Source organism: Salarias fasciatus, chromosome 20, assembly GCF_902148845.1.
Source record: "Salarias fasciatus chromosome 20, fSalaFa1.1, whole genome shotgun sequence".
Classification (NCBI taxonomy): Eukaryota; Metazoa; Chordata; class Actinopteri; order Blenniiformes; family Blenniidae; genus Salarias; species Salarias fasciatus.
In genome coordinates this window covers 28681633-28695735 of record NC_043764.1, presented here as the reverse complement: position 1 = coordinate 28695735, position 14103 = coordinate 28681633, and the positions used below count along the sequence as shown (strand labels likewise).

The 14103-nt window shown below is 42.9% G+C and overlaps 1 protein-coding gene across 1 annotated transcript; it reads left to right on the top strand.

Moving 5' to 3' along the window:
• The first annotated feature begins 4736 nt into the window (after nt 1–4736).
• On the top strand, nt 4737–12312 carry LOC115408249 (zinc finger protein 436-like). Its single transcript, XM_030118893.1, has 3 exons — nt 4737–4954; nt 10123–10419; nt 10806–12312. The coding sequence occupies exons 1-3, from the start codon at nt 4783–4785 to the stop codon at nt 12191–12193; spliced, it is 1857 nt and encodes a 618-aa protein (XP_029974753.1). The 5' UTR covers nt 4737–4782; the 3' UTR covers nt 12194–12312.
• Nucleotides 12313–14103: the final 1791 nt, after the last annotated feature.

The window sequence follows — 14103 nt, the reverse complement described above, 5'->3', positions numbered from 1 at the left end:
ATGGTCATCTTAAATGTATGCGAGTGTGAATGGTTGTCTGACCCTATGTGTCGGCTCTGCGACAGACTGGCAGACTGTTCAGGGTGGACCCCGCCCTCGCCCAAAGTAGCTGGGATTCGCTCCAGCCCTCTGCGACCCTGAAAAGGACAAAGCGGCTTGGGAAATGAACGAATGACTTGAGTTGTAATTTCACGTTTTACTCTAAAATCCTTACTTCCCTGCAACACATGACTGCTGACTTATAATATTGTGAAGAAATCCTCATATGTGAAGTGCGATAATTAGAATAAACTCCATCTCATCTTAATTTTTTCATTTTCAGGGCTTCCAAGCTAAAATTACAAACAACACAATGACGAAAAAGGATTGAATAAATAAGTGTAAAAAATACATATAAACAGTGTCAAAAGGAATAAATAACCCCAAACACATGAACAGGATGTTATGCGTCTTTTTCCCCTTTCCCACTGGCCAAAAAACTCATTTAAACCCGCTAATAATCGGTTCATGATGGCAGTGAGAAAGGGTTTCAGTGGCATTTGGATTGACCTTGCAAGCGACCCGGGTTTTAATCGGCTCGCCTCCGATCGGCTTCAGTGTGAAAGCCAGACCTGGATCGACGTAGCATGGCTACATTAGCGCACTTATTGTTGTTTCTGGACACAGCATGAGATAGCCGTTGTCAAGACGACCCAGCATTGGCAAGACAGCGAGACCAGAGAGCTTCTCTTGATCCGTGGGGAAGAGATTTGTCGACAGGTAACGGGGACAGTTCTTCTGTCCATTGTTTACCTCGCTGTGCTCCGTCACGCTGATGATGTCTTATCTATGCTCACTGAGCGCGTTATCCTTTTCCTGTTGTAAATGACTGCATCTGTTGTGACTGATTGCGTCTGTTCCATTGTTTCCATACAAAGCAGGATGTTGAAACCAACCTTTATCCAAGAAACACTTGTAAGCCCCACCCTGTATTTGTGAATGAAAGCTGGGAGGAAAAGTTTCTCCGACAGAGAAAGTAAGTGAGCTCAACCGAGCGAACGTTTTTTCTCTCCTTGCAAGTAATTTTGACTCTGCCTGATTAATTGTGTTTTCGTGTCCTAATTTTGTTCAACTATTTAAGGGGAAAGAACCTGACAGTGTGCTCAGTGTTAGCTATTCGACGTTTATGTTGCTCTTTCTATCTTAAGTCCATGTATTTTTCTTCATTAAAAAGTGTACATTCATGCCTTAAAAACATTTTTGGAGTGTTAAGAGGCTTATGCACCAGTATTGACCTGCACTGGTAATTGTATCATGAATGTGTTCAACCTGCTGGGACTGCTGTATATTGATCAGTGCCTCCACATTAGAAAGAAGGTTACAAAAGAGACTGATTATCATATCACTGCAATGATTCATGAAGATGTTTGTCAGTCAATAAGTGATAAGCACATTAAGGACAAATTTAAATGTATTAAATGTGTTCAATTTGAATGTAACAAATATAATTATTTTGTCAATATGGTAATGATTGACTTTCCTTTCAGATTCTATATATATATATATATATATATATATATTTTTTTTTTTTTTTTTTTAACACACACACACCAGACACACTGTGCTGCTCCTGGTTTGTTTTCACTCCAACGTGGCTGGTGTGTGACGTGTTGCAACTTCCGGTTTGCCGGCTTTGCGCTGTGTTCACATCGAGTTAGCCAGCTATATTGCTCACTTTTATTAAGGGTGCTGTAGGCAGGATTCTGCATCTCCGCCATCTTGCTTTGGGTTACCTAAGCAAGATGGCGATTTGACCCAGCTAAGATGGCGATTTGAAACCCAACACAGCCAATCCTGTCCTGCTTTCTCTGACATCACGCCCTTACGCAAGTTAAGCCCCTCCCACAAGAACGTGCGACGAACGCCCCTCGACCAATCACCGTTAGAGCCTCATGGGCTCTTGTGATTGGTCAAAGATACCTGGAGCTATAGAGATTCCTTTTCAGCTCAGAACAGAGACAGATGGAAACGCTGCGCCCTCGCGGTAGTGCAATTATGCTGCACTCCTAAAGGATTATCAATGGATACTCTAACATTTAATCCAAAGAAAACAGAAAAATTAGCATTGACTAGCAAAATCCTGCCTACAGCAGCTTTAAGTCTGAACATGACCAGCCTCATCTGCTCCGTCCATGGATGCCACAGCAACTTTAAGAAGATGAAACTTTCGCTTTCTCAAAATTGTTTAGGGCAAGGGAAGCCCAGATCTGAATGCTGCGGGCCAGCATTCACATTGCACCCACCTCCGTCTAAAGAAGAAGACCTCCGCTGCTGGATTAGGGCGCTCAATTTAAAAAGGCCTCCAAAGCGTCCCTAATGTCTGTTCATTTAATTTTGTTAATTTAATTGGCGGGAGCGCTCGTTTCCCACTCGCGCATTCCAGGCGGGCAGTGTTGAACAGACCAGTTTATTGAAAATAATCGTCTATCTGTTGTGTTTGGAATGCGCCTGGAATGCGCGGGTGTGGAAACGATCGCTCCCGCCAATGCGGAAGTGAACTAACCCCGCCCGCCTCTCGCGGTGTAGGCAGCCAAAACAAGTGCCCCTCACCACCGGTCACCATTGGATCATACCCCTCTGTTTGGAATGTGCCTCGGGAGAATCTGTTTTTGGGGTAGGGCCAAGGGGGAGGACTAAGGGGAGAAATGGGATTCAGCCTTATTGTCAAAATAACCAGATGTAACCAGAGATCACCAGATGAATGTTTTTTTGACATTTTGAAAAGTGATTTGTTCAGGAGATATGAAGAAGGTGGAATAAAAGCCATGGATTTTGAAATTATGGATGGTGTTCTAAAAATGAAATGGCTTGAATCCTTTTTGATGAACGGTGAACAGATCTGGTTCTCATTACCTTCATTTGTCTTTACAGAACTGGGTGACATTGATCTGTTACTAAAATGTGACTTCGTAATTTCTGAAGGACCTGTTAAACTGTCTGTCTTTCACCAACTGGATTTGTCTTATGGGAAAATTATGTATAAACATAACTTTAGCCCGTACAACGTCTGTTTATGGAACAATAGAGTAATTTTATTCAGAGGAAGGTCTGTGGTCATGGAGGACTGGATGGCCAAACAAATTTTGTCAATTGTGCATCTGTTGGATGAAGGAGGTGACACACTTGTTTTAGATACAATTTAACAATAAATTTAATCTAAATTGTACTACAAGAGAATATAAGAAGGTGACAAAAATATTCCAAAAGAGTTGATTAATTTGATTAGATCTTATTTAGACAATATAGTCTAGTGCCAAAATTACCACATTTAAACAGCAATTGTGTAGATTTTTTTACAGAAAAGATGTAATAATTCATTTCTCAGATTTTGTTTTGTCAATTCAATTTACCCTGGAACAAAAATGAAGATACAAAACTTCAAAGACTGCACCACAAATAAAATTGTGGTTATTTGGACTAAATTCCTAAAATTCCAATCCCTCCTAAATATAAAGAAGTAGCTACACTTCAAAATTCTCAAAGGAATTTATCCTGCGAATTAATTTATTCAAAATTGATGCCGAAATATATCACCTATGTGAAAACCATTTGGAAACAACAGAGCATGTATTCTTACCACAGTCCAAAACCTTTGGAAATCCGTTCATCAGTGGTTGACATCCACTCTGTAAATATAGACTTCTTCACTTTCCAAAACATACAGGTTGGTGTTTACCTGAAAGATAAAAAAGGAATTTTAGGTGAATAATATCATTATTGTAACTACATTTTCTATCCATAAATCCCGGATGACAAATTTTCCCCATCATGGCCTGATTTGAAAAATGATCTCTCTTTGCTACTTAAAAGTATAAAGAAGGTCAACAATGCCCAAGAAAATAAGCTCTGCTTTATAATATCAGAATACATATTCTTATGATCTACTTGATTAATTTTTGTATGATAATATAAATGCTCAGGTTTTAATTTTGTTTTGCTATTGTTTTTTGATATTTTTTGGCTCCTCCTTTTTACTGAGTTATTTGTTGTGACTTTAACTATTTGGAGGTGATATATGTCTGCAGCGTCAAAGTAAATTGCTGATATTGTTTTGTGATATTGCCATTATTGTTTATGCTCTATTTGTTCATTTGTTCAAAATGTGGAAAAAAAAAGAAAAGAAAAATTGGCCATCGGCAGTGGTCCAACATATTCTGCCACTGAATAAGTAAACATCAACTTTGAAAGTTTTTTTTTAACTCTGCCAGTGAAAATTGTTGTAATGTGTTAAAGCAGGAAAACAATTTTAATGAGAAGATCAGAGACACATAAAACTTTCCAAATTATTCAGTTTCTTTTCTTTCTTTTTTTTCTTTTTCCTTTTTTAGAGCGGTGGGCAGTGGGGGTAAGATTTACATTCCTCATCTATTTTAAACTCTGTAATCAAGTGGTGATGATTCCCAAAATTATCCCATGCATCTGGAAATTGTACAAGTGATGATAAATTCCAGGCTTCGTGTAGCAACTTATTTACTTGATGAAGTCTGAAAGATTATGATAATTAAATCGACAGTTATTTAAAAAAAAAATTCAAGAAGGAGAAAAAGAGTGACTTGTTCAATTCATAAAGAGCTCCAATGATTTCAGGGACAGCTGATAACCTGCAGTTCCCCCTGTGTCCAGCAGGAGTCAGTGTGAAGATGAACATTGTTTGTGATCCTCCAAGTTAGTGAGAGAAGAAGAAGTCGTAGCGGCTGTGTTGCTGTGTCTCTCAGAGGAAACTTTTCACCTCGTGCAGCAACAATGAGTTCAGTTCAGGCTTTGAGAGAGTTTATCAACCAGCGACTAACTGCTGCTGCTGGAGAAATATTCACCGTGTTTCAACAAACTCTCGTCCATTTCGAGGAGGAGATTTATCGACAGAGAAAACTGCTGGAAATCAAACGGAAATCTCAAATCAGCGGAGATCAAACAGGTATTGAAACGTGAGAATGAACACATGAATGTGGCTCCTGGAGGATTGTTACATTTATTTTAAAGCTGGCAGACAGAAACGAGGCTGCAGCTGCAGTTCTTGTTCACAGTGAAGAAACAGAAACCTTCAGTATTAAACAGCATCTGTATCAGAAACAGAGGAAACGGTGTTTGAGCTGTTTGCAAACTGAGGAAGTGATTTATTTACACTCAATCTGAGCTAACAAGCGTTTGTGCAGATTTTACGGTTCACGTTTATAATACAGACATTTCAGTAAATCGTTCAGAGTAATGACGCGTTCAAGTGTTGCTCGGAAAAAAACAGTCTGAACCACATCATATTGTAAACTTCCCAGAGGTTTCAAAGCTCAGAAAGTAATGTTGCATCCCAAAAGTTTTCCTATTTATTCTTTAAACCCCACAGGTACCTTCAGTTTTACTGAAATGAGCATTTTTTTTTGTTTGTTTTTGAATGTTTCTGATTTCAGTGTATCCTGTCCTGTTTACGTTTACATGGGCCCCATATAATCGGCTTGTAGGGCGGAGCGGATTGTAATTGTGTCATTTAAACGCCCGTGTGGATCTGGGTCAGGGGCCAAAAGTATAATCTGTTTTTCTGACCAAACCAACAAACGAAAAAAGGAAAAAAACGGCTCAATTTTCCTTTTTTCGTTTTCAACCAAAAACGAAAAAAACTTCTTTTTTCTTTCTCAATTCAAAACCAAAAACGAAACCAACACAAGCAAATTACGGCCGAATTTTGTTTTTTGGATTCAATTTTTCGTTTTTTCGTTTCAGGTCTCAAAACCAAAAAACGGAAGCACGTGACCCCTGACGTCACGGGTCAAATGGACTCCCTACCAAAATAAAAGCCTTACTAATAAATGGGTAATAAATGATAAATTACGTTAAATAGCGTTTTTATTTTTGCACAGCATTTATTGCATACACTACTAGGCTTGTAATAATGTTACAAAATAATCATTATTATTTTAACAACAATACTACTACTGCTACAATAATAATAATAATAATTACAGGTCTGCTGCCTGGCCTGCATACATCTAATTCGCGGACGCGAGATCGTTAAGTGTTCACCTTTTCGATAAGTGTGACATGTCTGTTGATCATAAAATACGTGGGTCATTTTAACTTTGTGACATGTCAGCTGCATGGCGTGTGCTGATGAGAAATGTTTCCCTTTTTTGCCCAGTAGATGGCAGTGTGAGCCAATTTAGAAGAAAATCCAGTACTCAGTTGAGGGACTGACGGCTCGAATGCACTGGACGTGGAAGCGCCGCGTGCTTCTGATCGCCTCCCATGTTAACCTATCTGGCTGGCCGCATACAACGCGCAGGGGAGCGCCGCGTGCGCCCGCTCCGCTTCGTTCTATTTTTCATGCAAGTCGCAAGCGCCGGGAGCGCCATATGTCAAGCTGGATCAAGCAGATCGGACCAGACAGGAAGTCGGAAACAGAAAAGGCAAGAGAATCCGGTCAATCTTAAAAATAAAATAAATTAAATGACGATTAGTTACGGTGTTGCTTGTCCGTCTATAATTTGTCACTTGGGTCGAATCACAAGAGGGGTGGACACACACACAAACAGACATACGCACGTAGGCACCCAATCAAACACACACACACACACACACACACACACACACACACACACAGCGACAGAGATTCACGTGATGCAGAAAAAAAGGACAGGAGGAGAAAAAGTCTCTCCACAGGTCACCAAAACACACACATCCATACTGGCAGAGCGAGACAGGAAAACCGAGAGCAGACGGATCCAGCCGAGTACAGTCGATGTGTGACCAGCGCGGAGAGCGCAGGCAGCAGATACACCTCCAATACGAACAGCCAAGCGCCGGCGCTTGGCTGTTCGTGGCGCGTGCGGCGCCTCCACTACGCTTCTGTGTCCAGTGCGTTCAGTGCTCCTATGGACAAACAGCGGCATGCTCCTCTTTCTTCTTTCTGTCTTCTTTATTCCAGACTCAAAATGGTTCATAAAATTACACACAAATACTGAAGACAGCAACAAAACAGAAAAAGATCACTACACATATAAACTAAATAAACACTCTCTCCAGTGTCTCCAGAGCACAGCTCCAGACACTGCTCTGCCCAGGTTTAACAAAAGCTTGAATAATTTTATCATCAGAGTCCATATGTCGCTTAATAAACTTAAAAATAAAATTTCTAACAACAGCATTCAGTGTTCTGACATTATTTTGCACAAACAACCGGCTCGCACTGGTCCACCGAGGGACCTTCATTACAAGCCTAAAGGCATCGTTGTATGCCACATGCAACTTTTTAAATTTGGCTTTTGTAACTACGCCATAAGTATTGTTGTTAATAATAATAGTTATTATTATTATTTTCTAACGTTATTACAAGCCTAGTAGTGTATGCAATAAATGCTGTGCAAAAATAAAAACGCTATTTAACGTAATTTATCTTTTATTACCCATTTGTTAGTAAGGCTTTTATTTTGGTAGGGAGTCCATTTGACCCGTGACGTCAGGGGTCACGTGCTTCCGTTTTTTGGTTTTGAGACCTGAAACGAAAAAATGAAAAATTGAATCCAAAAAACAAAATTCGCCCGTAATTTGCTTGTGTTGGTTTCGTTTTTGGTTTTGAATTGAGAAAGAAAAAAAACGTTTTTTTGTTTGTGGTTGAAAACGAAAAAAGGAAAATTGAGCCGTTTTTTCCTTTTCGTTTTTTGGTTTGGCCAGAAAAACAGATTATGCTTTTGGCCCCTGACAGATCTGCTTCACTGGAGCGGATTGTATTTCGTTGCCGATTGTACGAGATGGTGTACACCGGTCGACAATCTGCTCCGTGTCTCATATAAACGCCGCATGACAGCCGAGCAGACTAAACGTGGGATTATTTGTTCCGTGCATGCATAGTGACGTGATGACGTGTGCAGTAAACGGGAAGCAAGAAAGTCAAAGACAAGCAGAACAACTTCACAGTTGTTGAGAAACACTGTTTTAATAAAAACACTGAGAGAACAAACACTGGAGAGGCGAGACGACCACAAATCGCGCAACAGCAAGTCGTTCAAAGAGCTCAATGATCGACTTCAAGTGACCACTGAGTGGGTGTTATGGATTAGCTGGTTCCCATGTTAACAAGTGATGGCAGAATAATGTGTAAACACATGCTGATAACAGCAGATGTTAAAGTAAGGCTGTGTTCACACCAAAGGTATTTGGCTCAACCTAACTGACGTAGCAGCCTGTGGTCGAGTCGGGAGCGACAGTGTGAACACGTTTTTCACTTTGGGTCGACGTAATTTTGGGTCGAGCCGGGCCCGCTTCGAGGAGGAGGTCTGAGGTTGACCCCGGCTCGATCTAGATGCAGTGAGAACACGGTCGCTCCCTGGGTCGAGCCAACTTTCCTCGTTTGCTGCACTTTTGTCTATGTGAGGCTTCCGTAACTCACGACACAAACTGTTATTGTGTGCGCGCACATCGAGCATGGCGGAGAGCCTGTCTTCCTTCTTTAAGTCAGCGATTTGTATGGCCTTCAGAAAAATCATGTACAACAGAACAACCGTTATGGCTGTGTTCCGTCTATGGGACGGAATCACCGCAGCACCGTCTGCGGTGCCTCTGCAGTCTACTGGAGGAGGTTGCTAGATCTGTCGCTCTCCCCGTTAACAATATTAAACCCGTTTAACTCAATAGAATGCAGCCCAAACCACCATCTTGGTTGAAAATGCACATTAAAACCGTATTTGTATGATAAAAAAACACGTCATAAACACATTATCATTTCATCAACCCATCCGACGTGTTCAAAAAAGAAGCTTTATTTGGCAGAAACCCGCCCAATCTGGCAACACAGAGCTGGTCCGGTCATAGAGTTGTTTTGTGCCATTTTGGTGTCATTTGACTTTCCGGCAGTGATGAAGTACAAAACCGTTCATTCTTCTAATGTGTATAATGACTACATCACGTTGTTTGTTCTACAACATCTAAACTTGTAAACGTAAAAATTTACTGTAACTGTAGATAACCAACGTTTGCTAGAACGACTCCAAGTTTCACTCGGCATTTCAACATCTGTTGGTCACAAGTTAACATGGACACCAATTAATTCACACCGTGTACACACCGAGACGTGCTGCTCGGCAGGGCGGTACTCCGGCCAGGGGAGCGCCTGCTCCTTGAGCAGCTTATCATAGAGATGTTGGACATTTTATGAGCAGATATCCAGCAGATAAAAGCACTCTGCTCCGCGCTGAGGACTGCTGGCTGCAAAGCTAAAGACCTGAAAGTTCCTCGTGAGACTTTTTGAGCATGTCACAGGCCAGTTTTCATGGATGTTTTTCAGTCTGATTGAAAGCAATCGTGTTAAACACACATGTATCCATGGACAGCATACAAAGCGATCCACGATGAATCCTCGTTTACAAGGGCCCTGGGTGAAGCGAATTATACAGCGTCCTGTGACATGCACACAAAGTGTCCCACGGAACTTGGAGCTCGTTAGCTTTGCAGCCAGCAGTCCTCAGCGCCGAGCAGAGTGTTTTCATCTGCTGGATATCTGCTCAAACGCATCTCCATGATATGCTACTCAAAGGGCTCCCCCGGCTCCCCCGGCCGGAGCACCGTCCAGCCGAGCGGCACGTCTCGGTGAACTGGCGGTCCACTACGCCTGCTGATCTTTCGAATTAACTGGTGTCTGTATTAACTCATAGTCTATCACGGGGCTCTTTGAGCAGCTCGCTTTTGCGTGATTTTCGGCAATCTGGCCTCTCGAGTGTTTGTTCTCTCTGGGTTTTTATTTATAAAAAAAAAAAGTGTTTCTCAACCACCGTCGAGGTCTTCTGCTTGTTTTTGACTTTGCTGCTTCCCATTTACTGCGCACGTCGTCACATCTCTACATACGGGGGAACGCATGCGCCGAACAAATAATCCCTCGTTTAATATGCTCGGCTGTCAAGGACTGTATATATGAGACACAGAACAGATTATCGACCAGTGTTGACCACCTCGTACAATCGGATAGTGAAGCAGATCCACTTGGGTGGATATAAGACACATTTACAGTTCGCTTCACCTTACAATCTGATTGTACTGTAAACATGGCTAGTGTAAAACCTTCACATCCATCACATCAGTGACTTTTGTCTTGTCTCCCTCCAGAGAGTCCACAGCAACACATTGGTCACCAGAAGACGAGCTCCAGTCTGGAGCAGGAGGAACATGAAGCTCCACACATTAAAGAGGAGGAGGATGTTGTTGAGGTGACTGTTACTGATGCTGAAGGAGACGATTCCCACCACTCTGTGAGAGACTTGACCACCCAGAGACTAACTGCTGCTGCTGAGGAGATATTCACCCTGTTTCAACAAACTGTGGTTCAGTACGAGGAGGAGATTGGTCGTCAACACAGAATGCTGGAAGTCAACTGGAATCCTCAAATCAAGTTAACCAGAACAGGTATGGAAACGCTGTGAGCAGACGTGCTTGATGGAACGATGACGACTTTTCCCCTCACTGGTTTGCCCAGTAAAGTTGTGGATGTTGATGTTGTTTGAAGAGGCATTTCCTGACAACATTTAAAAGCAGGATGTCTCATTATCCCTCCACCTCAGGTGGTGTATTAAACAATCAACAGAATGTTGCAGGTGAGTGAATACACCGCCTCAAAAAAGTTAATCCAAATAAGTAATCAGCCAGCAGCTAAAGATGAACAATAGGTAACAGTGGGACTGTACTGTGTTTTTGAATTTTGAATGAAAGTTTTCAGATTGACTGCCGGAGTTAGTTTTTTTAAGGTGAACTGTAGAGATAATCTTGTATTTCCTGCTTTTGTTTCCTTGCAGAGCTCCAACAGGACCATGACTGCAGAGAGGAGCAGCTCCGTAAACAGGAAACAAACTACTGTCTAGGACAGGATGAGCCAGAACCTCCACAGATAAAACAAGAATCAGAACTTCCACATATAAAACAAGAAGACCCAGAACTTCCACATTTCAAAAATGAAGAACCAAAACCTCCACAGAAAAAAGAAGATGAACCAGAACCTCGGCACATCGAAGAGGAAGAACCTGAACCTCCACAGATAAAACAGGAAGAACCAGAACCTTCACATATCAAAGAAGAAAAAGAAGAACCAGGACTTCATCAGTTTAAGGAGGAGCAGGAGGAACCAGAATCTTCACAGACTGAGGAACACGAGGAACTCAGTTCCAGCCAGAAGGGAGAACCATTTATTCTGAAGGTTGAAAGTGAAACCTTTAAGGTTCCTTCTGTTGAGGATCAAAGTGACCTGAGTGAACCAGGAGTACCAGAGACTGAGCAGTTCCTCTCTCAGGACTCTGAAGTCCACCATGTGAAAAGACACACCGACTCAGAATCAACTGGAAATGCAAAGCTGAAAAAAGTCAACGTGTTTCATAGAAACAGTGTGAACAGCTTTCATGTTTCAGAGAAGCAGGCTGAATGTGAAAAGCTTCTTTGTGAAGAAACGTGTGAGAAAACCGACCATAAAAAACATCAGTTTTGTCAGAAAGTCGAAAAGGTCAGTGATGAGAAGATACTTTATGGCATATGTGGGATAAGTTTCAGTCAACCGAGTCTTTTTTTGGTCCACATGGGAACTCACACAGGTGAGAAGCCTCATTCTTGTGGAACATGTGGAAAAAGTTTCAGGCGACAGAGTCATTTATTGATCCACATGAGAATTCACACAGGTGAGAAGCCTTACTCTTGTGAAATATGTGGCAAAAGTTTTAGTCAGCAGAGCGTTTTGAAGGTCCACAGGACAATTCATACAGGTGAAAAGCCTCATTCTTGTGAAACATGTGGCAAAAGTTTCAGGAAACGGTATCATTTGTTTGTCCACATGAGAATTCACACAGGTGAGAAGCCATATTCTTGTGAAACATGTGGCAAAAGTTTCTCTCAACGGACCCCTTGGTTGCGCCACTCAGGAACTCACATCGGTGAAAAGCCATATTCTTCTGAAACATGTGGCAAAAGTTTCAGTCAGCAGAGTGTTTTGAACGACCACAAGAGAATTCATGCAGGTGAGAAGCGTCATTCTTGTGAAACATGTGGCAAAAGGTTCAGTCAACAGGGTTATTTGAAGGTCCACATGAGAATTCATACTGGTGAGAAGCCTCATTCTTGTGAGACATGTGGCAAATGTTTCCGTCACAAGTCTACTTTGAAGAACCACATGAGAACTCATTCACATAAGAAGTGTTAATCTGAGGGACTTGAGCAAATGTGGCACAAACTGAGCCTTCTGAGGAGGTCTGAGGCCTCCTCAGAGAGGGGACAACGGAAGGCCAAGACAAGCATCACACATGCACACACAACCAAATGTCTCGGCTGAGACATTTCTAATAAAGGCTGATTAACTGAACTGGACGAATCATGGTGGTTTTTGATTGTGATTGTGACAAGTTTGATTGTAACAGCTCTGGCCAACCTCACGCTTCTCTGATAATTTAACAGTTGTTTATTTGAAGATTAACAACCAGCTTAAATTAAATTTCTCCTTTTGAGACTGAGCATTGATAATTGTGCTCTTCGAGGTGGTGCCCTGGAATTGTCAAATAAACAACTGGGACTGCACGGTGGTGCAGTAGTTGGCACTCTTGCCTCACAGCAAGAATGTTCTGGGTTCAAATACCGGCCGGGGCCCGGGGAGTTTCTGTTTGGAGTTTGCATGTTCTGCCCTGTGTGTGCATGAGTTCCCTCCGGGTTCTCCGGCTTCCTCCCACGGTCCAAAAACATGCATGTCAGGTCAATTGGTCACCTTAAATTGCCCCTTGGTGTGAATGGTTGTATGTCTGTATATATCAGCCCTGCGACAGACTGTTGACCTGTCCAGAGTGTACCCCGCCCTCACCCGCAGCAGCTGGGATCGGCTCCAGCCACCCGCGACTCTGAAAAGGAGTAAGTGGTTTAGAAAATGGATGGATGGATGGAATAAACCACATGTTAATTTAATGCACAATTCATAACTTCTGTCAGCTCATTTCCTGTAATATGCCCATTTCCAGTAATTGGTCATTTGTGGCATTGTTGATTAATAACACCTTGTTAACGATTTAGTGGTTAAATCACTGTGTGATCTACTCATTCCCATATAGGTAATTATTTGACATTATTAAGAAACCTTGCTGCCCTCCCGACGGAAGCTTGTATACCTTGGTGGTGCTGGTGGCTGTTTGTTGGTGTTGCTTCTTTGTAGTTCGACCCACTTGGCGACCTCGGTGAGGACTTTATCATGTCTCCACCTGTAGCGCTCATCTGCAAGAGCTTTTGGGCAGCTGGTCAGAATGTGGTTCAGTGTGCAGAGGCTGGCACCGCACTGACCACAGGATGCCTCTTACTCCTTGCCCCAGATCTTCAAATTGCTTGGTGTGGGTAGGAGATCAGCCACAGTGCGCAGCAGGAGGCTCAGCTTGCCTTGGTCAGTTCCCCAGAGCTCCTTCCAAGACAATGGTCTCTCGAGCACCCCCCCCCCCCCCGCCACCCGCCACTGCATCCAGCACGCCTGGAAACCCAGCCCTGCCGCTTTAATTCGACGATCTTCTTCAGCTGTCTCCCGCACTCTTTGCACCTTCTGTCTTGTGTGTTGCTTTTCAACCAGTTCTTGGTGCTATAGTCGCCGAGCCCTAGCCATCCCCGATACACAGTGCCCACGATTTCTTGATGCCTCCAGTAGGCTTCATCTTCCTTCACTGCTTCAAGGGGTTTCCACTTCCTGCCGCAGTTAATGGCAGTGCTTGCCTGCCTGACTTTTGCGTCCCTGGAGACTACAAGCGTGCACGCTGCCCTTGCTTTGGTGGCTTTAAATTCCTCTGTGACAGAGGAGCACAGTAACCGGAGTACTGATGACTTGCTGTAGAGGTTGACTGAGCTGAATGCTGGAGGGACGCCCAGCCATTTCCGGATAAACCTGCTACAGACTCTTTCCATTGCTTCTACTCTACGCTACTCATAGGGAAGTCGTAGAGCAGAAACGGCCACTGGAGTCTTGGTATGATGCCATGCTGGAAGCACCACACCCTAAACCTGCGCAGCGGACACTTATCGATTCTTCTCAGCCAGGGCCGGCGCGGGCTTCTCAGGCACCCTGGGCAAGCCCGACATGAGCGCCCCGTG

Coding starts and splice junctions, on each gene's coding strand:
- LOC115408249 (XM_030118893.1), top strand. CDS start 4,783: ATGAGTTCAGTTCAGGCTTTGAGAGAGTTTATCAACCAGCGACTAACT. Junction 4,955..10,122: donor AATCAGCGGAGATCAAACAG/GTATTGAAACGT, acceptor GTCTCCCTCCAG/AGAGTCCACAGCAACACATT. Junction 10,420..10,805: donor AATCAAGTTAACCAGAACAG/GTATGGAAACGC, acceptor GTTTCCTTGCAG/AGCTCCAACAGGACCATGAC.